Genomic DNA, 22,885 nt, shown 5'->3' on the forward strand with positions numbered 1-22,885 from the left:
TTCCGAGCCACGAGGGATTCACAATCCCCAATGTAAAGAGCCAGGTTTTGACATTTTAACATAAGCAGGTAATCGAATCGGGGACCCTCTACACCAAAGCCGGGAGCGCCAACCAATGCGCCACCGAAACTCTTATACGGTGTTAAAATTATTTATATCATTCCGAACAATTAATTATATACTTCTCTGCATCATCTATCATGCCGTTTTTTTTTTCTGTCTCGTAATGAATAATCTTCAACCACTCTGAATGCGTTTCCTTCCTCCTTACCTTCGCTAAGCAAAGGAGAAGAACGTTCATCAAGTGCCAGTGGCGACTTGCCAATGAAGGCAATGCCCTTGACTAGCTTCGCGCTCAGAAGGAAACGGTACGACTCATCATCGTGGTTGAAGAGGTTACCTTTCTTGGGAAACAAAGACGGGACACGTACTATAGAAATGATCCTAGTAAGTACGGTCTTTATTGGACAGCGATACTCAAAATCAACAGTATCAATTGATTGCGTTAGCTTAATGTGGGATCACAACAATATCACGCATGCGCGTTAATTCGATGGATAATAATAATGACGTACCGCGTGACTCTTTCGAGAAAAAAATAGATGATTCATACCCCCTTCTAAGTGCTTTGTCAGTCGTCTTCGGAGGAAAAGCCTTCAATTTCCGTTCGTTTTCAAGATTTAAACAGGATGCTTCTTCACTATAGTTATTTTCCAGCGGGTCCTGTAAAACCAATAATGTTACAATGTTGAGTAATGAAAAACATTGATGAGACGAAATACAAATAAACAAACGCATAAAATGACAAGTTTTGGAAAGCTTCAAAGAAATTGAAATGAAACTGAGAAATCCCAGAGCATCGTTTGATATTACTTAGATGTTCAATTCTTTCATAGCTTGATAAGATATTCTTTGTTTCCCCCAATTTGTTTTAACACTTGGCAGTCGAAATTCACTTCCATTTCTTGTGTTATAACCAGGCTCATTTAGCTTGGTCAACTTTAGCCTGCGTAGCCAGACGTTCCTGAAGAAGACGGGAGCCGAGAGCCGGCAGCTCCCGTCCTCTTCAGGAACGCCTGGCTACGTAGGCTAGGTCAACTTTGAGATCTGACAACAAGAAATTATTATATATCAACTTCATAGCAACTCGAAATAGTTTGCTCATTTTCTTTTGAATTCTTACATACTATTATACTTTATCTTATAAAAATCTCCAACCACTCTGAATGCGTTCCCTTCCTCCTTTCCTTCGCTAAGCAAAGGAAAAGAACGTTCATCAAGTGCCAGTGGCGACTTGCCAATGAAGGCAATGCCCTTGACTTCCTTCGCGCTCAGAAGGAAACGGTACTACTCATCATCGTGGTTGAAGAGGTTGCCTTTGTTGGGAAACAAAGACGGGACACGTACTATAGAAATGATCCTAGTAAGTACGGTCTTTATTGGACAGCGATACTCAAAATCAACAGTATCATTTAAATGTGTTAACTAATGTGGGATCACAACAATCTCACGCATGCGCATTATGTTGATGGTTGGGTGATAATAAATAATGACGTACCACGCAATCTCGTACATGAATAACTGAATAAAACTGTCATTTTCAATTTTATTGAGTTTAAGGTTATTACTTTAGAGATGGAAAATTAATGTTAGTCGCGACAAGAACATCTAAATACTAAAGGTAATACTTACTAATATCAAATCTAATCAAGGAAATAGTTCATTTCAGAAGTTGCAGGATAAAATTCCAGGACTTTTCCAGGACATTTGTAGGACATTTTTTTCAAGGACTGTTTAAGCGAGAAACTGAATCGCACTTCTTGTGGTTTTCGCAATACCTTTTGGAAAGGGGGGTCGATTAATTCCTGAATACCAAGGAGCCCATACGCCATTTTGAAATTTTTCAACAAAAAAACAAAAACAAAAAAAACTGATGACCAAGATTTATCCTGCTTTGGGGCGGAATGCGAATTATGCCAACCGGAACCCACAAACTTTAAGGACAAATTGGAATATTCAAGAAATATTCAAAAAAAATTTCAGGGCTTTTCAAAGGCAAAAAAATAATTTTTCATAATTAATTAATCGTTTCAAATGTACTCAAATTAGTATTCAACATTGTGTCGGCAGGGTGCGTCGCAGTCGGGCAGAACGCAGGCTAACATCCTGAGGGCCGTATAGGGCAATATATAGCTACATCCCGGCGATTGCGGGCTTTTATCTAGATACATCCCTTGATTTCTTAATGAGCAGGGAAATATGGGATATAAAGCTCTACGAATAGCAAAGCAAGCCATGTCAAATTTAAACTAAATAATGTGAACGTAACTGATTGTGAAGAAATAGAAAACGCGCGCGTGTGCTGTCTGTAGTTATAAAGCACGCGGGGATTGGCAGAACACCAGAGAAGTCTTCTCTCCACAGAGCACAACAAGCAAGTTTTTATTTCTTTCATTGAAATACAAACTAGAGTAACCGTTATTTTCCATACGAATGACAAAATAGAAAGTGCGCGCGTGTGCTTTATGCCCTCAAAACCATCAATCAGAACGCAAGATTCATAACAGATATTTTATAAGATCCTGTATGCAAAAATGTAACAATTCTCATATTCTACTCTTTCTCCTACATTTGTATGGTATACAGCGGGTTGTTTCTTCACCAAGGTCCATTTCCTTGCCTTTAAGAGTTCGTCCATCTTTTCTTTGTACCCGTAGTTCGGGCTGTCATGAACATCGACGCGTATCGAGAAACATATAACACCACCTATATTAGATGATAATTAAGTTAACAGAGTTGCTCCATTCCATATAGATACAACTGTACAGATATTTCAGTTAATTATAATTATATAAAATTGAACCAAAAAGTTCTGAAGTTTAAAATTTGTCAATTCAACTTTGAATCAGTTGCGTTGATAAAATATCCTCGGATTCACAAAAAGGGGATACGATTCCTCTACATTCCCTAGAACTGTCACTTTGCTCCACACTTATGGGAGAATATGCAAGAGCACAAAAAGTTCACGCAGACGCAATTAGGGTCGTCACGCAAGGGTTATCTAGCTTTGCGTGACGACGTGACGACCCTAAGAATGTTTGCCTAGGATGCTACACACATTTCCATCTGAGCGGTCAATTTTGTGTCAGCCAATCACAGCGCGTTTAGTGTTTTGCCGACTGTAACCGAACTTTTGCGTATAATTTTCTGTTTTATTTTTTAACTAAAATATAATATACATGCCTACAAGAAGCAGAAACTATGGAAAGTTTTGCTTCGTTCTTTGAAGCTCCAAAAATGCTTAAGGCCGGTCATTTTGTCCACTAATGCTTTGCGCGTCGCGTTCACCGCTCACTGGCTTAGACTGCTGTAAAATATCTTCAATGCGATTCAATTTACCTGGTTTAACGAGTCGCACAATCTCATCCAGAGCTGGTGGTAATACATGTCCAACCGTTATAGTTCCAGAAGAAATAAGTGCATCATAATAACCTGTTTGGATCTGATCTATCTTCTTCTCACTGAGTGCTGCACAAATCAGATTCTTGTAAATCCCCTTATCGCGTGCAATGTTCAGCATTTTTTGAGATATGTCCAGTCCATCGATGCCCGTGTATCCAAGTTCCTTCAGGTGCTGCCCTATGATACCAGTCCCCGCCCCAACATCTAAGATCCTCATCTTTTGCTTGTCATTGCCAAAAGCGTTTGTCATTTCGACATTAAAAATATCTGCACACGTTTTATGAGACACATATCCATAAAAATTTGCATCCTAAAAAAATAAAAGTATGTATTGTATTTCTGTTTTTACTAAATTCATTTTTGCTCGGCATTTCGAGACCCCGCCCGCAACCAATCTGCCACAGCGTGCATTGCTTTCCGTTTCGAATACGCCAAATTATATACGTCGCAAACATCATAGACTTTTATACTTTGATAGACGTTTGTACATCAATGTCATGCGCAGTGAGGTTTGTACATCAATGTCATGCGCAGTGAGGTTTGTACGTCACTGTCATGCGCAGTGAGTCCAAAAACAGGCTTCCACAAGTTGAAGACAGCATGCCAACTCAAACAAAGGCACTGGTCGACGATATTTTGTGGGTCGTACGTGAGGCTCTAAGTCTTCATGTAAACTTGGATGCACCTTTAATTTATCTCTATTTGATGGAGTCGTCCTACGACAACTCCATCAGAGGACTTTATGGGGAATTTAATATTCATGCACGTGACGTGTATGGTAGCTTCAATTGGTTCAAAGGCTCATTAATTATTCATGACTTTTCATCGTAATCGTAATCGTACTCGCAATCGTAATCTTAAGAAGGTTATGCTCTAGTGTAAATCAATATGACGCAAGCAGAATCGTAAGCCTCGTTTCCTTGTTATTTTTCCGCCAGCTTCGAAATATTCATCATCATCATGATCGTAACGAGCGTAGTGATTGGTCAATCTTTACGATTACGATTACGTTTTCTTGGTTCGCACTCGATCGCAAATTGACTGTAATCGTAATCGTAGTCGTAAGGAAACAAACCTTTTGATCTTAGCTTACGATTACGACGCTGTTACGATGCACCTTACGACGGCGCTCAAGACTACGATTTTTGATTCAGACTGAGTTTTAACGCTGCTTACGATTACAATTACGATTATGATAATGATTACGACGCTAGTGTGAGCAAGGCTTTATATAGCACTTCACTTAAAATATGCAATGGCCAGTTAACTTTGACCGACAACTTCAGAATAAGAATAATAGCACATTAATCCCCTATTGTTCTTCTATTGTTATTGCATCGTTTTCAAAAGACGTCCTTCATACTAAAACGAAGTGCATGGCCGGGTATTCTGAAGTTGCTCCTCTTCTCTTGTGAATGCACTGCCACTTGCTTATTTTTAAGGCTTTAAAGTTGCATGCCTGCATATATGCTTTGCGTATTGGTTCCTCGTGTGGAAAATGAAAATGAATAGAATTACAGTCACGCTGGTAAAAGAGTTATTCACCATTTCCCATACATTGGTTCACTGGTCAAACATAAAGTGCTCAAGCGAGGCGCCAAGGTACTTTCAAAGGATTATTCCAATTTGAACCTTGCAACCTCGACTGAATGATTTTTGTTTGACCAGTGAACCGATGTATGGAAAATATTGAATGCTTTCTTATTCAACACTGAGAGTTGTTTTAAAAGACCTTCTTAGCGTTTATTTTATCGTTATACGTCACACGCTTTTTCGTTTACATGAAGTGAAAACCATGGTTGAATAAGAAACAATGTCGTGGAAAAACATCACTCGCATCCCTCTGCAATCCAGGGCAAACAAAGAACACAAGATATCATCATTCTGATGAAGGCTGTCGCTTAGTTATAGCCGAAACATCATGTTTTTTAAAAGCTCCTTCGCGTTTTATCCGTAATCTTACATTTCATTAATCATGTCTGAATGCCTCAAAGATACTAACACAAGATATAACTCTTACTACACCTTGTCGTAATCTTTGGCCCATCTGTTGTAAAGCTCCTTTACGTCTTTTTCGGAATTTGAGCTTAAAGCAAGCTTTGAAAGATCAAGGGAGCCATTATACGATCCGTGGTCAGCCTCATCATGAATTTGTTGCATTTTTATAGCTTTCTTTTTATCTTGATGGCAGTGATTGGCAGAGACCTTCGTCTTTCGACTGGTAAGACAGTCTTTTACCAAGCACTGTCCCTGAGACAATGACGACCGGAAGGCGCCGGAAGACTCTGGGTACGAGGTTGGACTCTATCTTGAATGTTCCGAATATCATATTGGACTAGACTTAGCCTGCAAAGCATTTGGGAAAAAACCGGGGTTTTGGGGAAGCTTTGGGAATTTGGAACGAGCGAGAATTGAAAACCCATCACAAGAACAAACACTGATTATCTTAATTAATGCTCTAGTTTTTAGTAAACTTTTTTATTGTTCGCCAGTCTGGAGTAATACGACAGAAACTAATCTCAATAAGATTCAGGCTGTGCAAAATTTCGCTTGTAGGATTGTTTCAGGGGCCAAAAAGTATGATCGTGGTTATCAATTAGGAAACAACCATATCTTAGGAAAGCTACTCTAGTTTTTAAGTACATGAACGGAATGGCACCAGGTTAATTAGCGGACAAGTTTGTCAAAAGATCTAGCATCTCTAGCCGTCAAACTAGCAGTTCTCAGATGTTAAATATTCCGCTCCTTAAGACAATCACAGGTCAACGTTCCTTAGGCTTAAACTTTGTAAAAATGTGTAGTCTCTTAAGCATGCCAATCACGAAAAAAGCTTTATAAAGGAATTTCTTAATAATTAAATATTTACTTTATAATAATTATAATTACAATAATTATACAGCTTCTCATTAATCCCATATAGGTAACTGTCCAATTATTTTCTTAATTGGACAGGTCTTGTTGATATGGGATTAATTAGGCAGCTACATAATTAATAGGTAATATGATTCCATGATCTCCAATCAAGAAATAATTAGACTCGAAAAATTCCTCTGACTGCCAAATTGGATGAGGCCGTACGTCAGTCCTCGAAATTTTCCTCGTCCAATTATTTCTTAATTGGACAGCATCGAGTCCTATTACATATACTAATTAGATTTTTTTTTGTTCTTTTTTTGTTTTGTTCTTTTTTTGCTTTGTTTTTTAATTTTTTGGTTTTTTTTCGTTTTTTGTTTTTGTTTTTTTGTTTCTTGTCACGGGCCCTTTTGAAAGCAGGTGTATATATAGTATATTTTATCTCTTTTTTTTCGTCTTTGTATTCAGACCTTAGATATGTACATAATTTATACTACTAAGTTCACTTCAGTTCAACGTCGACCGTCTTAATCTACACATCGTTTTGTAAGTATTCATTCCTATTTCTTTTGCTTTTTCCGTTTGCATTAATCGTTTTCTGTTTAAATATTAGTCTTTCCTTTATTATTAGGAACTCTAACGTGATATCTAATAAACGTAAACGACGAGTAAAGCGTGTGTATTTTTTAACCGCCATACCGCACCAATATTTATACTTATATTTGCATTTATATATTTTTAAAACTTTTATATCACGTAATTTTTATTGTTTTTTTTTTGTAGTTTTAATGCTTCTGAAAAGCCCTGTAAAGGGATGAAGTAATCAAGTAATGTATGTACGTATGTAAGAACTCCTGCTCTGTAGTCTGGCTATATTGGACTGGGTTACCTGTGTACTAGTCCCAGTCCCCACCGCCAGGCTCTGTACATACGGGATATTCCAATAGTTAGTCCTCTTTGAATCATCCATCTTGAAAGGTTAGATGTATATTTTTTTCTCTGCGAATCCATTTAAACTCTCCGTTATTTTAAGCCATCCTTCAAATTAAACAAATTTATTTTGTTCTCTATTTATTAGGAAATCTATTCCTTTCATCATGAGAGACAAGGTACGAGGATTTTAAGAGAATTTTGGGTTTTAATAGAGGGTGTTTAGTGTGAGGGTGACCACTTGTATATCCGTGCTGTTTACTAACTATTCCATGTCTTTTCTTTCCTTTTTCTTCTAAATTGATGAACTAACAAACAGTGGAAGAAGAAGCGCATGAGGAGGTGAGTAAATATCTTTAACTTTCGAATTTGAAAAGGTTCAAGTTGCATCGTGGTAGGCGCTATACAGCTTCGACAACACATGGCTTGTAATAACTTCACATAGAAACGAGCTCCCTGAACGTTAAGTCAACGAAATAGCTGTGATGCTATGTAATAAAAAGTGTATATCCGTTTTTACTACAGAATAGTGTGTGCTGCACTTATCCAAATTAAGATTTGAGTCAAACTTTGATGTGGAAGATGCAAATCAAGTGTTTAACAAGCAACTAGAAGGCTTACCATTGTCATAATTGTTGTTAGGGAACGAATATTTTTTTATATGAATATTATCCAATGCTTTTAGGTGCTCGATTGTGAGAAATGCTATCATGTTTCTGCAATAAACTAAAATTTGTAGATAAAAGCATTTTTGGCTTCAATTCATCTCAGACTCAACTGTATTGTAGAAAAATATGAAGCTTCAGGGCTCGAAATAGAAAACAATTGTAGCCTGCCATAGTAGTTTTAGGAGCATGTTATTAAATTTTGCGTGCCATTTTGTTATTCATTTGACAATGCACTGTTATTTTTGCCTGCCAAACCTGAAATTTGGCCTGTTGTTTAGCCATTGGCAGGCTGCTATTTTGGGCCCTGTTTATGCATTGTTTGCAGAAACATAAATGCTTGAAGGGAAAGAAAAACTTTCAAAGCATAAGTGAGATAGTTAAGGGTTAGAGCGTGACCTTCTGTCGTAGTGTTGGATTTATTTGTTATAAGTCTGAGCTTTCGCTGTCTACAGCATCATTAGTGTCTGATAAGATATTCATGCAGTGCAGAAAAGATAGTATGCTTAGATCTGTGGAGCGTAAATGATGATTAACGATGCTGCTGAAACACATTTTCAAACTATTACATAACTGAAATTTCCAAACAAACAATGATCCTTCCATAAGATCATTCTGGAATCTAACGTAACCATTATGGTGAAAGGTAGTTCGCTAACAGTATACACTACTTAAGCTTCCATTATTTAAAATCACTCTATCAATGGCTATAATCAAATAATAAAGACATCAGATTTGTCTATTCTTGGATTGCATGTTTCATTTTTGTGGCCATGTAGGTGCTATTTAAGAAAAGATTTCTCATTAGCATCCATTGATCACAAGGGTTGCATGTGTATCAGTAACAATGAGGTACTGGAACATGTTTTACCCTAATAAAATTGTTAGTATTAGTATTATATTTACTTATTGACCGAGTGCGAGGGCTGTACGGGGAAATATTTGGCTCGAGGTGACAAATGACAATATTTTCCCGCATGGCCCGTCCTAACTCGGTCAATAAACATTTTATCATATGACCTTCACGAAAAGAATAATAATAAGATAATAGAAATAGTAAATAAAAGCTAAAAAAAAGAGAAAGCTGGGCCATACAGATTCGTACGCCTTGCTCATTTAAAGCCTTCCAGTCCTGCTCACGGCATTTTCCCAAAGGTTTTTTTTAAGAGAGCACGCCCAGGCAGATACGGGTCATATTATTATTATTGATATTGATATTCACACCAAGATAGCCACCATGTTTCTGTCTTTTGGGAATGTTTGCAACCCATCAGTATGCTTATCTTAATTATCGACTTTAAACTTTTTCTATAGATTGAAGCGCAAAAGAAGAAAGATGAGAGCCAGGTCTAAGTAAACACCACGAGCACAAGAGACAATTAACTTCCAGATTACTGTTCTGCTCCTTGGAGACAAGAATAATACAGAAATAGCAAGATCATCTATATTAGAAGTGGCAGTACACTTGTCCAAGAATACATTCCACCTTGACTAAAACTTATAAGCTTCACCAAGAATAATCCATTGTAAACAATATCTACAATAATATTATTCATCAGGACTGAGGATATAATGAAAGTTGCAGTACATCTAGTATTTTGGATGTTAATGGTGTACAACTCCATCATGTAAACCTGTCTTTAGTGCAAATAAATTTGTTTTTCCTTTAAAATGTTGAAAGTGTCTTAGAGATTGAATGACAAGTGAGTCTGGGAAAGCAGTTATGAATACACTCATCTTGATCTATTAATGGTAATAAGTAAAAGATCTTTCCCAAACTTGATTGATAATTAGATGATTCTGAGTTGAGATTGTATAAATTTATCAATTCTGATCTTGGAGTCATTGTTTTATGGTCACTTGACAAATCCAGGAGAGGTCTTTTTGTATATTTATATATACCAGACTCCCTTGCACACTTTCTTTTGAAAAATTTGCGAAGTCAAATGAAGCCAGCATGCAAACGTCTTATATATGTCTTGGTCTCGATTCAAAGAAAATATACCCACCAAAAAAACCAAATCAGTCAAATTGAAAACTAGCAACGAAATTCATTGAAATATCCATTCTCTGTTTTCCCCTCGCTGTCCTTTTGTCTGGTCCCCTTACCCTACACCTCCGTTGTTTTTGAGGGAAAATGCAACTTCGCTCCCATTCAAAAAGGAAAAACCAAGAGAATATGAACTAGTTCATATTCTCTTGGAAAAACCATTTAAGTTTTATTATTAATAATTTCTATTTTTTTAAATGAAATTTTAGCATGAAACAGTCTGAAGCATAAACGATGTGAGCTAGTGATTTACAGTATAAAGTAAATGTGAAGTGATCGTGTAAAGATGTAAAATATATCTAGCTATGAGAATGGATTCCAAGAAGAAGATCGAACGATGGCATGCATGTCTTAGTGTGTTCTGCAGGGTCTCTGGTTCAACTCCTGCGGGTTTATCATCGCATGTCAGGAGTAATAATTTGTTAGGTCCGGTTTTCCTGCCTCAAAACCAAACGATAAATTCAAATTTTGATCAGTTTAGCCGTGTCCTGGCTTCGATCAGCTCAGACTAGTTAAGTTCAGGTATCGTTAAAATGTGAAGTCGAGAGGAAAATCCTTTGACACGGTGATCTGTCATTTTCCCACTCCTACGTGCCCCTACTAAAGCATGAGTAATGTCTCCCCTTAAATCTCCCACTGATTTGTTTAAATTTGACAGAAAATTACTCTAGTTTACTCTGATATTAAAGCATTTAAACGTTGAGAATGTACCAGGTGAATATGCCAACATCTGCGCAAATCTCACAATTTTACAGTGATTAAACGGAAATGGATTAAGAAAAACCGTATATTTGAAAGCATTGAAAGAGCATCCCAGAATTAAAAAGAGTCACCCTCATGGTGGCACAGAAATCCATGGAGAACGAAGATGCCGATTCTGCGAACCGAATTCTTGGTCTTCTCCTGGCAGCTTTTTCGTGCGTTTTCTTTGCCATTTCCTCATTGTTCGTAAAGCTTTTAGGCGAAATCCCTCCACAAGAAGTAGTATTCTTCCGTAGCTTGATTCAACTGATCTTCTTACTTCCACCCATTGTGTACAGTAAAGCGCCTGTATTAGGAGAACTGCATCAGCTACCTTATCTGTTCGTACGAGCTTTGACTGGAAGTCTAGCACTCTGTTGCCAGTTCTACGCCTTCCAGCACATGCCACTGGCTGATGCTACAGTCATTGTTTTTTCATCTCCAATCTTCACCGGGGTTTTGGCGTATTTTATCTTGGGCGAGTCGTGGGGTCTGTTCAATTTTTTCGGCACTCTCTTATGCTTCGTTGGGATCGTCATGATAGCACGTCCAACATTCCTATTCCCACATGCTGCTGATGGAGCCACGTTCAGCAGCAGTAGCTTTCAGCAAGTGACAGCGACCCTGGTTGCTTTGTGTGGTGCTGTGCTCACTTCAATAGCATTGATTACACTCCGCAAGTTGAAGGGAATCAGCTATCTGGTACCTCCCCTATACGTGGCCATGGCTGGAGTCATTCTTACACTGGCTGGGATCTTGGTGACAGGTTCCTTTAAGAGTGTTCAATGTGGGTCTTATCATCAATGGTTATTAATGATTATTGGCTTATGTGGAATCGGTAAGTCAGAAAAATTGTACTAGGCTGACGTTTGAAGACTGCAACGAGGTCTATGCGTCTAGGTCGTTTTCGAGCACTATAACTGTATAGCGAGAGTTCGCCAACATGACCAAACACTATTGCTTAGGGAGGTACGTTTCAAAAAGTTGAGTGCATTTTTTTACTCGCAGTAAAACAATCACGACACTCTTTTAAGTCAACGAGGAATATATCATCTTTCTTCAAAATATAAGGGTTTGGCCGTTCACAAAAGTTCATCATGAGATTTTGTTTGATCGACCCTCCTCTTTGAGGCCTCAGCCCTCCCCCCCATAAAAACGTACATTCCCTGCAAACATAGCATTATGATATTAATTTGCCAACCCTTCTCCCTATAAGTTAGGGAAAGCAAGAAAGGTTACCGGGGAAAAAACAAGGATGAAAAAAGAAAAAAGGAAAGAAAAGGAAAATAGCGAAAGAAAACACAACTCGTTTTAGGAATGCATGTAGTGAATATGATAAGTTTTTAAAGTCTTTTTATTTGTAACGTTATATTCGATAGGTGGACAGACACTCCTAACAAAGTCCCTCCAGCTCGAGAAGGCAGGAATTGTGGCTTTAGTGCGAACCCTTGACATCGTATTTGCCTTCATTCTACAGCTCGTATTCCTGGACTACAAGGCTAACGTGTATAGCATTATAGGTGCTCTGATGGTAGCTGGTTGCAATATCCTGGTGATTTTGAATAAGTGGTGCGACAGTCCCGCCTGTTGTAAAGCGTCTGCTGAGCAGCGGAAAATCGTTGCTTCAGAAGAGCAACAATTATATAATACTAATTCCTCCGCGTCACTCAAAGAAAAGTAAACTTGTAACATGCGGCTGCATAAGACGTGTGACTTGGTTGGCTAGTATTTGTTTTTGTAAGATACTCATCTTTTATTAGCCATGTTAGTGGTACTACCATTTTAGCCTCGCATCCTGATTCCAAGATAATTTGAGAAGGATCCATCAAAAAAGTATTTCTTATTACAGGGACGGTGGAGACCGGGGAGGGGGGCACTTTTTACTAGAATTACATTTTCATTTTGTCTAGGAATTAGAAAAAAGTTCACCTCAAAACAGGGAGGAGAGGACTGTACCCCTGCATCCCCCCCTTAAAAACTGTTAAGCCGTACCAGTATTAACTTCCTTCGTTAACACCAACAGTATGGCTGTTCGCTTAGAGACTCATATTAGACTTAAATATATCTACGGCAGTTTATTTTCACTCTAGTTTATTTGCTACAAAAACTAAGTACTAATTTTACTTCACTCCTAATAGTGTAACCAATGATTGAATATATTATTGACACAGATTCGTTTTGAAAATATTCGCTATTCAGGAGTGCTCACTCATTTTAGTTTTGCCATTAAAAAATGCCAATTGACAATTGCTGGGTTTCAATCAGCATATAGCTTGCATTTGTTTCATTCCCACTTCCTCCTCCCAAAAGCCACTACGCAGGCTACAATCAGCATGGTTTGCCAAACACTGACTATTTGCTATCAACCAGAAATAATCTTACTGAAAAATTGTGTTTCTGATAATGAATATTCTTCACGAGACAGGAAAAGTTGTCAGGTGAAACCCAGCAGTACAAATCAAAATTGGTCTTTGAAGCGCATGGGTGGACTGCAGCATTAATGTGTGGCATACTGTTTCTATTACTACCGTTGTACTGAAGTATCTTTTTGTCAGGGCCTTTGCAGGCTGTATAGCCCAAGGCTTTTTCAAATACAAATGACAATAATGCTGTAATAAGGTGATAATAATAAATTACAAAAGAAATAATACTAAAAGGAAAGAAATATGTAGCATATATTAAAAGTTCATGCAATCCTGCTGAAAATGGGGAAACTATACATTGACTTTGAAACAGATGAGCTCATAGTCTGGAAGTGATGTATTAAATCGTTAAAAGTGAGTGATGCATGGTCTGAAATGTGACAAGATTATACCCATTGAGACCCATTTGTTACACCCATTGGGACTAAAGGATAACGACCTATTGTGTACAATCTTTGCAACAAGATCTGAACCGCATCTGAATCATAAAGGTTAGGAGCTCATCTCTGACACATTTAGATGTCCTAATGCTGTAATAAGAGGCTGCTATTTGTTACACCCATTGGGACTAAAGGATAACAACACATTGAGTACAACCTTTGCAACAAGATCTGAACAGCATCTGAATCATAAAGGTTAGGAGCTCATCTCTGACACATTTAGATGTCTTAATGCTGTAATAAGAGGTTGTTATTCGTTACACTTACAGATCATCAAGGAATGAAAAACTGATTAATGCTAAACTCTATTTGCTGGTAAAGTAGAAAACGGGTGTCAGCTAAATAGAATGCATGCAAGAAGAAGGGTTGGTATTTTATTAATCTGTTGTAGCTTGTGGTTTCTGTTGACAAAAATATAAAACACTAAATGTGAATAAGACATGGTCAACTAGACTGGTCTGTAGGTAGATCTTTAGAGCAAGACCCTAGACTTGGATCTAGACTTGAACCTAGTCTACCCTAGACCCAAGACTTGGATCTAGACTTGAACCTAGACCCTAGACTTGGAACTCGACTTGAAACCTAAACCCTAGACTTGGATCCCAGTCTCGGACCTAAACCCTGCACCCTAGACTTGGATCTGGACCCTAGACCTGGTCACTATAGTTGGACCCTAGACCTGGACACTAGACCCTAGCCCCTAGACCTGGACCCTAGACCTTTACCCTAGAGTTTGACCTCGACCTGGACCCTCAACCTGGACCCTAGACTTGCACCTTAGACTGTATCCTAGACCCTAGACTTGGACACTAGACCTGGGCCCTAGACCTGGACCCTAGACCTGGGCCCTAGACCTGGGCCCTAGACCTGGACCCTAGACCTGTACCCTAGACTTGCACCCTAGACTGGATCCAGGTCCCTAGACTAGGACACTAGACCTGTACCCTAGACCTGGACCTGGACTATAGACATGGAGCCTGGTCCCTAGACCTGGACCCTAGACCTGGACTCTAGACTTGGACATTAGACCTGGATGTAAGACTTAGACCAAGATGCTTGGACCTGGTCCCTAGACCTGGACCCTAGACTTGGACCCTAGACCTGGACTTGGACACTAGACACTAGGTCCCTAGGCCTGCATCTAGGCCTGCAAAAAGGCATCTAAGGTCCCCTAGAACTCCATCCTATCAAACCTGTAACTAAAAATGAATTGGAAAAATGTTGAAGTTGATTTTACCCTTTTCCTGACTGGCTGGTCTGCTGCTTCCTTGTTCTCCTTACATTCTTCTGGTTTCAATTCCTTGTCTATATCATCTTCATCCTTTTTGGAAGCAGGTTTTGCTTCTGGTATGTTTGGTATCACAGGAGGTCCTGGTCTACCAAATATGAAGTCTGACACATAAACTATCACCTGTAAAAGAGGAAGAGGTAGAATGATACCCTGATTAAAACAGCCCCTTACAGTGAAACCCCTCTATACCGGACCCTCAGTATACCGGAATTCTCTCTAAACCGGACAAAAGTTTTGGTCCGGAATGTTTCCCATATATCTTTTGTAAAATAAACCTCAGTAAACCGGAACCTCTCTATTCCAGAAACCGGACGATAATTTCGGTACCAAACGCTATTTGACAATAGAATTCAACCCCGCTAGTCCGGATGACGTACCGTTGTTTCGGAACTACCGTCACTAGCTTATTCTAATGTTTGTGGGTGTATAAATTTAGTCTACAGTGACAAACTTCTAAACTCACAAAATCATCGAAAATTTTCTTTAAATAGTAAATCTTGTTCACAAATAGACATATAAAGACTTTTTAATTGTTTTCAATGTATAAATGTTCAAACAGAATGCATAAGGAAGGTTTATTAATAGTGTTGAGAAATACTAAAGATCGAATGGTTCGCAAAGTTGCCGCCGCCATGTTTTTTCATGTCAAATGGTTTTGGGGTCATTCCCAGTCCATTTTACCGGGGATTTTGTTCAGATCGTATCTAGAATGCTTCTTCTTGGCGTTCTTTTGAAAAAAAAAATTTGGAAAAAAAAAAAGAAATTTGTTTAGTTTTTGATCTTATTGTTGATACTTTTACTTGAACTTTCGTTTACGTGTTTGTTTATACTGACGCCAAACGATTAGACACAAACACATTTTCAATAGGTGTGATATCGCACTTATTCAAATCGAAAATAAAAGTAATTTGCAAAAACCTCAGTATACCGGAAGCCCCGCTAAACCGGAAATTTTTATCGGTCCCCGCACTGTCCGGTATAGAGGGGTTTTACTGTATTAATCAGACACCCCTTATTAAACAAACAGCTCAGGAACTGATCAAGGAATCAGAGAAAGGAGGGTCCAGATATTTAACCTTTATGAATTGGAGAAATGTTGCCAGGAAACCTTCACTGTTAGAAGAACCAACATAAATAGGGGGCCATGGCCCCTTGTGCCCACCCACTCAGCCCATGCAGCTGCAGAGGTCCCAATATTCCTTGAACTGTCTATTTTTATTAGTTTAAGTATTTTCTTAGTTTTTAGTAATTTTACTTTAGTCAAAACATTGTACAGCACTTTTGGGCTTTATTGGAAAAAAGCACATCATAATAAAGTTTATTATTATATTATTACTATTATTATTATCATTACTATAATTATCAACTTACCAATCCAAGAATGAGACCTGCAGAAATTGTTGCAACACCAAAGATTGCAAGAGAAGCCCACATTGGAAGGCCATATGTAGTTGTTAATTGTTCATGAATGTCCTGAAATATATTAGGTGTATAAACCAATGAGTCTATTTAAACTAGTAAAAACCAAGCAGAGCTCCCCATTCAAACCTGCTTTGCTGAACTGGGCACCTCTGTATAAATATTGTTGATAGATAAATAAATAACCGATGAGCTAAACTCAAAAAGATCTGCTGGTATCAACCAATGACCAGTTTCATATATATATTAAAACTAAGAAAATCTAAAATCTAAAATTACAAGAATTTGAACTATAAGTTAATTAAACAAACAAACAAAAAACAGATGTGGTGACCTCTCGTTAGTCCATCATACTTGAGTCATGAGGGAAAAGAGTGGCTAGTGCACTTGCATCATTGTGTTTTCACTTGCAAGATTACCTTCAAGAATAAAGAAAGCTTGAAAAGAATTCCAAGAGCACCCATCCTAATAAATAAAAACAAAAAACAAAATCATATTAATGTGATCAAATCAGACTGGTATTATAATATCAGCTGGGCTTGAGATAAATAATTTAAGGAGGCTCGAAACAAGAGAAAAACCCTCGAATCAAGGGAGAGTCCTAACAAACAAACTAACAAATTGAATTACTCAAATGTGATGCCAAATTTGGGAATCTGAGACCCCAGAGGTGAGTGGACTACAAACCACCTCCTACAAACAACCCACTTGCAAGTACATTTATATAACTAGTATGAACTTCGTAGGTGTAAAGATAAACTAAAATATTTATACTTACACAAAGGAGCCTGGAGATTTCCAAGATGGAACAGGCTCATTGTCACGCCACTTTTGCTCCTTCACAAAGTTGACAAATTCATCAAGAAACCTTGAACCATCATAAACACTAAATCGTCCATCTTTTACACTGAAGATAAAACAGAGCCTTAACAATTTTGTTTGAACTTGGTTTGCTTTTACTGGATATTTCAGTGATGGGGTAAAATCACAGCACCAGGTATGGTCAGTGGCTCGATACGAAAAATATAAAAACATGAAGTCAGTCTGACTCCATGCCAATTTCTTTAGGAATAGAGGCTTTGCCTCAGTCTATTCATCGTGTGATGGCAGCCATACCATCACATGATGGCAGCCATACTATCACATGATGGCAGTCATGTTAGATGGCAGGAAACATTATTGTTTTACAAGAGAAATTATTAAAGCAAAAGAAAGCAAAGGGTTTTCATTGTTCTGCCACCAAGCATTTCCAAGAAATAATGGCCCTGGCTACAAGATGGCAGCAGTCCAAGCTGCGTTATGGGTGCCAGCACATGATGGTTCAGTAAGTTTTTTCATCTTTTCATGGTGTAAAATTTACCCTTTTATCATTACTGTTTCATTAGAAACACTGACACAGCTCACACTAGTTTTTAGCTAGTTATCTCTTATTAGAATTCTTGCAGTCATGATAATAATGTAAATATCTAAACTGTAATGTATTCAATTATTTTCATTATGATTGATCATCATTAATAGACAAGCTACTCACTGATAAATTGTTGGCAAAGAAGATACCATAAATCTTCCACTCAGGGCTAACAAGGATAAGGGACATTAATAAATCAAACTAATAAATAACTAATAAAACTTGAAAGAGAATTAAAACAAAGATAAAGATGGAGATAAAGTATCAATACCAGATTGGGTTGTTACATCTACTTCGGCAACATTAATTCCAAGCTGCTTTCCTTTTAAAGCAAATGCTGACCAGGTTGGTGCAACATGTTGACAGGCAGGACACCAAGGAGCAAAGCTGAAGAAAATTTAAAAACAAAAAAAATCATTATTAGTGCTAACCAATTGGTAAAAAATAGCACCAATGAAACAACTGAAAACCAAAAGAAATAGATGTGTTTAGTGCTATTTAGTTTTTTGCTATTTGTATAGGAAATCGCACGATCTCGAGTACAATATTGAAATTAATAGACACGAGTAATGTTTTGAAAGTTCTTGTAATTGCACAAGCCTTTAGGCGAGTACAATTAAAGAACTTTCAAAACATTACGAGTGTCTATTAATTCCAAATTGTACGAGAAGATCGTGCGATTTTTTGTTTATAGTTCACTCAACAAAATTTCAGTAAAAAATGCGAAGCGACGACGTTCATCTTTGTCTATTTGGCGGCCGATTTCCAGTCCATCGTGCAACTGAAATGCATAAAAAAGATTAGTTCTTACGGCTTTAAAATTTTTTTTAATGCTTTTTAAGTACAAAATGATAGAAAATAATTGTTTTGACATTGTTTTGGCCGTGTTGCCATAGCGACTTAATTCGGTACTCCTACGGAGTACAATTAACGCCATAATTGTACTCCTCTCGACGAATCAGAGTCGAGTAATTTTGTTGAGTGTACTATAATACATAAAGCCAATTAATATTATTTTGCTATTTACTCTCTGATTAGTTCAAAACTGTAGTTTCTCATAGAATATATGGAACCAGCACCTCTATCATTCTGATCGATAGTCTAGATCAAGTTTTAATAAATATCACATGGGAACTAAAAAAGTACTAATTTTCATGTCTTAGGGAAGAAAATTTTTTATTGAGGGGGGAGGGTTGGGGGATTCACAGTAAACTTATAAAAATTAAAAATATTCGTAGCCCTCCCCCTTTGAATCAGTAAGAATTCATGACCCTCTTATTAAGTCAACAAGGAAAGCGTTTGTTAAAATACAAAGGTTTAACCCTCAACAAAAGCTATATTTTTTACCATGATGACCTTCCCCTATGAAGCCACAGCCCCCTCCCAGCCAGATATGCTGTTCATATGTCAAAACCCACAAATAACCCATGCTCACCATAGTCTCCATTAGCTCAGTGGCTAGAGCATCCAACTAGTATACAGAGGGTCATGGGTTTTATTCTTATCTGGGACTCAGAAATTTTTCTGAGTTCCCTATGCCTATATTCCATTAGTTTATAAAAATCATTATTTATTATTGATATATCGTTATTCTATTGAGTCGTAGGTTGAAAAATTAAGAGCAAATTAAAAATTAAAGCTGTAAGACATAAGCTCTTTAACTTAGTATATATCCCAAATTATTTCTCTCAGCTCATTATCAAGTACTCTATAAAAAAACATTGAGTTTGGGTTTCCTGTGGTAAGTATCTCAAAATGTAATTCCACAAAGATAACAGTATGAATTAAATGAAATATTGCAAAACATCGAAGTACAATTAAAGAATATTCAATAAAGGATGTATATCCCAATGATTGTTACTTCGAAACGACGTTCGAAAAGTTCAGCTAGTTCCGTAGATCCGTTTTCAATCTTTTCGCTAGAGTAACAGCTAAAAACTTACAATTTAATCATCCATTCACCCTCCAGAATCTGTTTCCAGTTATCTTCTGTTAGTTCTATTACTTTTCCATCAGAAGCACTCGAAGAGAGGCCTAAACAGATAGAAAAAAGAAAGGTTCCTAAAGAAAACCTCCAAAATGCAGCCGCCATTTTGAACGAACGTGAACAGCAATACTATGTACAGCGGTTGAGAACATTGCGCACGCGTCTCAGTGTTCTGTATCCAAGATGGCGGCCAACTTTGCACGTTTTGCGGCGCGAGGAATAAATTCATCTTTCAGGGTACGATCTTTACTTTTAAACATTTCTTGGCCGTTTATAGTAACATACTTATATACTTTCTCATTTTATAGAATAAATCGGGATTATGTTCACGGGAAGCGGCGAGACTGACGAGCTCTTGTTTGGTCCGGCATTCAAGAGTTTTGTCCAGCGTTCAAGTTATGCAACCACAAACTACCAGCCTGTGAGTATTGTCAGATAGAACGTTTTCTTTTCATTATGAAAATATTAAATATCTTTACTAGTAAATGAAACTTACTGAAGTTTTGCTTGCAATGAAAGTTGTCGTTTTAATGATGCTGAACGTCGACTGTCAAATGTTTGTTGTCGTTTGTTTGTGGTTGCTGTAGTAAACATAAAATGCATGGTACGAACTAACGGGAACCATGTTGTAAAGTATGATTGATAATATTCCATTACTAGGTGGGATACCTGTGGTAACATTCAAAAATGAGATGTTTATCTGACTGGGCTACCTATGGTTGGTTGCCCAGTCTGGTACTTTCTGGCTACTCCAGCTTTCCTTTCTCCATGAAACAAATGTGCTAAATATCTGTGTGTTATAGCAGTGCTCTAACCTAAAGCAGCCCAGATGTGAATTAGCCATGCCCTGACTTAGATCAGAGAGATTGTTTCAGGGTTCAATGTGTGGGTTTGCTGTAACCAGTCTTAGATCAGCCGAGAGGTTTTTTCAGGGTTCAATCAATCTGTGAGTTAGCTGTGACCTGACTTTGATCAGCCTACCTGTAGTCCAGGCTATGAGCTGGCTGTGCCCTGACTTAGATCAGCCCAGAGGTTTTTTCAGGGTTCAATCTGTGAGTTAGTCCTGTCTTGACTAAGATCGGCCCAGAAGTTGTTTCAGGGTTCAATCTGTGAGTTAGCTGTGACCTGACTTTAATCAGCCCACCAGTAGTCCAGGCTATGAGCTGGCTGTGCCCTGACTTAGATCAGCCGAGAGGTTGTTTCAGGGTTCAATCTGTGAGTTAGTTGTGCCCTGACTTTGATCAGCCCACAGGCAGTCCAAGCTGTGAGAAGCCTGAGCATGTTTCAGGGTTTGATCTGTGGGTTAGCTGTGCCCTGTCTTAGATCAACCCAGAGGTTGTTTCAGGGTTCAATCTGTGAGTAAGAGGTTATTTTAGAGTTTAATAAAATTGAAGGGTTTTTTTTAATTGAAAATGTGATTACAAATGCCAAACCAATGAAAAACAGGCTCAATGGAGAGAAATTATTAGTTTTTGTTTTTAAAGTTTAACTACCCTGAGTGTCAAAGGAGTCCATATAAGAGATTAAATTGCAAAAATGTGGACAAAAATTCCACATTTGTATTTTAAAGCAATCATTTTTTCTGTCTTTTTTTAACCAGGGTCCAAATAGCATCAAGAAATTTTTCTCAAAACACTGTACCAATCATCTGTAACATTACTGCTAAAATAATCAGCAATACAAGTGGAACATCAGAAGCATTGGAAGAAAGCTCTGGTGAATGTGAAGATGAGGCTACGAATGGTAGAAAACGCATAAAACCCCATGAACTTCAAAGAGATGATCCATAAAATTGGTCATCTCTTTATTAGGACTTCGCTATAATTCTACAAGTTTTTATGGTCATCTTTGTTTAAGTATGATTTTATCCTGGTGGATTTCAATCAAGAGATGTCATCTACTGCAGCCAAGATTCTCCATATCTGGTTTAAAAATGTGCTAAACCACTTCTGATATCTTTCTATTTTTTGGCCCACTCTCTTTATGGACCATTACGTCTAACTTTCTAGTGTTTTATTGTCTTAAATCGTGTTCCCATTTTATGTTTAGAAAACCTTAAGCAGATTTAGCGTGGCTAAAGACATTATAAACACCATATTAAGTAGTACTTTGTTATATAAGACATTATATCATATGATCCGTATGGCCCTGCCTCGCATGCCCTAATAAAACCTTTGGAAAAAGTCACATGATAGGAACCAGGCGGGTTAATATGGGCAGGCTGGAAAAACCTGTCTTCCTCATTTACGAACACAGTATTTATCAATTTTAGCAGGATTTTTCAACCTTTTTTACAACAAAATTTGGGTCATGTGATATAAATGCTCGACTTTGTTAGGTCGGACCAGATCAGTAAATATTTGGCTTTTGGCCGTTTTTACGGCATGACCTCGAGGCAAATATTTTCCCGTCCAGCTCTCCTACTCAGTCAATAAGTAGATAATATTATGCTTTCATATCAGTTCAGCCTGTTCCAGATGCCACACCACTCATGTGCTGAATTCAATAGATCACTTTACCTTGCATATAATGTTTTCCCATTTCAGACCATGTGACATTCTCTTGAGAATAAGATTCTAGATTCTTTGTGTGAGTTGTATCAATTTTAATGTGGGTAAATCTTCTCATGCTTAAACAAAGAAATGATACTCCCAGGAATGAAATGTGGTTTAAAATTGGTAAACATAACACCAAAACTAAAGAGGATTATTGAATCCCGTGAGAGTATAGTTTAGTATATTGACCCCCAGTTTGGGTAGTACGAGGTATCTACACCCAGGGGGAAGACTCCAAGGTAAAAGTATCAGGTATGCTCGTTGTATCTCTTAGGTGTAATACTCAGCAATTTGGTATCTTTTAGGGTGTTAAAATTTCAGTACAATTTGGTATCTGTTAGGGTTTAAAAATTGCCCAACCACACCCAAGCTTTTGGTATCTTTTAGGGTATTTTTGAAAATTTCCAACGAGCATACCTTATACTTTTACCCTGGAGTCCCTCCCTTCCGGGATCTACAAACGTCTATCTTGGTTCTTAGTTTCTGTCATAATTTCTATATTTGTAAGTTTGAATATATTTGTGAAAGTAAGGAGACAAGATGTACTGAAATAAAAAATCCAGCTAAAGAGAATATTTTTTTGATTTTTTTTACATTCACATTATTGTAATAATTTTGTAACTTATTATGTTTTAATCCAAGAAAGAGTGATTGCTTAGTA

The 22,885-nt window shown here is 37.6% G+C and overlaps 4 protein-coding genes, 1 long non-coding RNA gene and 2 other non-coding genes across 7 annotated transcripts; 3 read left to right on the forward strand and 4 right to left on the reverse strand.

Annotated features, from left to right (window-relative positions):
- Positions 1 to 240: 240 nt before the first annotated feature.
- On the reverse strand, positions 241 to 461 carry LOC116288129 (small nucleolar RNA U3). Its single transcript, XR_004196147.2, has one exon. It is a non-coding gene; the product is annotated as a small nucleolar RNA U3 (small nucleolar RNA).
- Positions 462 to 1,216: 755 nt separating this feature from the next.
- On the reverse strand, positions 1,217 to 1,437 carry LOC116288130 (small nucleolar RNA U3). The gene has a single exon (XR_004196148.1). It is a non-coding gene; the product is annotated as a small nucleolar RNA U3 (small nucleolar RNA).
- Positions 1,438 to 2,483: 1,046 nt separating this feature from the next.
- On the reverse strand, positions 2,484 to 5,716 carry LOC116288122 (methyltransferase-like protein 27). The gene is made up of 3 exons (XM_031694865.2): positions 5,488 to 5,716; positions 3,400 to 3,772; positions 2,484 to 2,766 (listed from the first exon to the last, which is right to left on the reverse strand). Exons 1-3 carry the CDS (start codon positions 5,620 to 5,622, stop codon positions 2,573 to 2,575), a joined length of 702 nt encoding a protein of 233 aa, XP_031550725.1. The 5' UTR covers positions 5,623 to 5,716; the 3' UTR covers positions 2,484 to 2,572.
- Positions 5,717 to 6,846: 1,130 nt separating this feature from the next.
- Positions 6,847 to 9,582, forward strand: LOC116288124 (uncharacterized). Its single transcript, XR_004196146.1, has 5 exons — positions 6,847 to 6,861; positions 7,099 to 7,293; positions 7,394 to 7,424; positions 7,565 to 7,587; positions 9,225 to 9,582. It is a non-coding gene; the product is annotated as an uncharacterized LOC116288124 (long non-coding RNA).
- Positions 9,583 to 10,793: 1,211 nt separating this feature from the next.
- On the forward strand, positions 10,794 to 13,482 carry LOC116288118 (solute carrier family 35 member G1). The gene is made up of 2 exons (XM_031694861.2): positions 10,794 to 11,539; positions 12,081 to 13,482. Exons 1-2 carry the CDS (start codon positions 10,798 to 10,800, stop codon positions 12,380 to 12,382), a joined length of 1,044 nt encoding a protein of 347 aa, XP_031550721.1. The 5' UTR covers positions 10,794 to 10,797; the 3' UTR covers positions 12,383 to 13,482.
- LOC116288119 (thioredoxin-related transmembrane protein 1) lies at positions 12,762 to 19,780 on the reverse strand. Its single transcript, XM_031694862.2, has 8 exons — positions 19,626 to 19,780; positions 17,954 to 18,069; positions 17,806 to 17,851; positions 17,053 to 17,181; positions 16,694 to 16,739; positions 16,227 to 16,328; positions 14,802 to 14,975; positions 12,762 to 13,965 (listed from the first exon to the last, which is right to left on the reverse strand). Exons 1-8 carry the CDS (start codon positions 19,772 to 19,774, stop codon positions 13,942 to 13,944), a joined length of 786 nt encoding a protein of 261 aa, XP_031550722.1. The 5' UTR covers positions 19,775 to 19,780; the 3' UTR covers positions 12,762 to 13,941.
- Positions 19,781 to 19,838: 58 nt separating this feature from the next.
- Positions 19,839 to 22,797, forward strand: LOC116288126 (uncharacterized). The gene is made up of 3 exons (XM_031694867.2): positions 19,839 to 19,906; positions 19,978 to 20,090; positions 21,270 to 22,797. The coding sequence occupies exons 1-3, from the start codon at positions 19,853 to 19,855 to the stop codon at positions 21,457 to 21,459; spliced, it is 357 nt and encodes a 118-aa protein (XP_031550727.1). The 5' UTR covers positions 19,839 to 19,852; the 3' UTR covers positions 21,460 to 22,797.
- The last annotated feature ends 88 nt before the right edge of the window (positions 22,798 to 22,885 follow it).

The sequence above is a fragment of the Actinia tenebrosa genome, unplaced genomic scaffold, assembly GCF_029948245.1.
Source record: "Actinia tenebrosa isolate PJP-AT-01 unplaced genomic scaffold, QUT_ActTen_1.0 PGA_scaffold4__44_contigs__length_22323623, whole genome shotgun sequence".
NCBI classification, from domain to species: Eukaryota; Metazoa; Cnidaria; class Anthozoa; order Actiniaria; family Actiniidae; genus Actinia; species Actinia tenebrosa.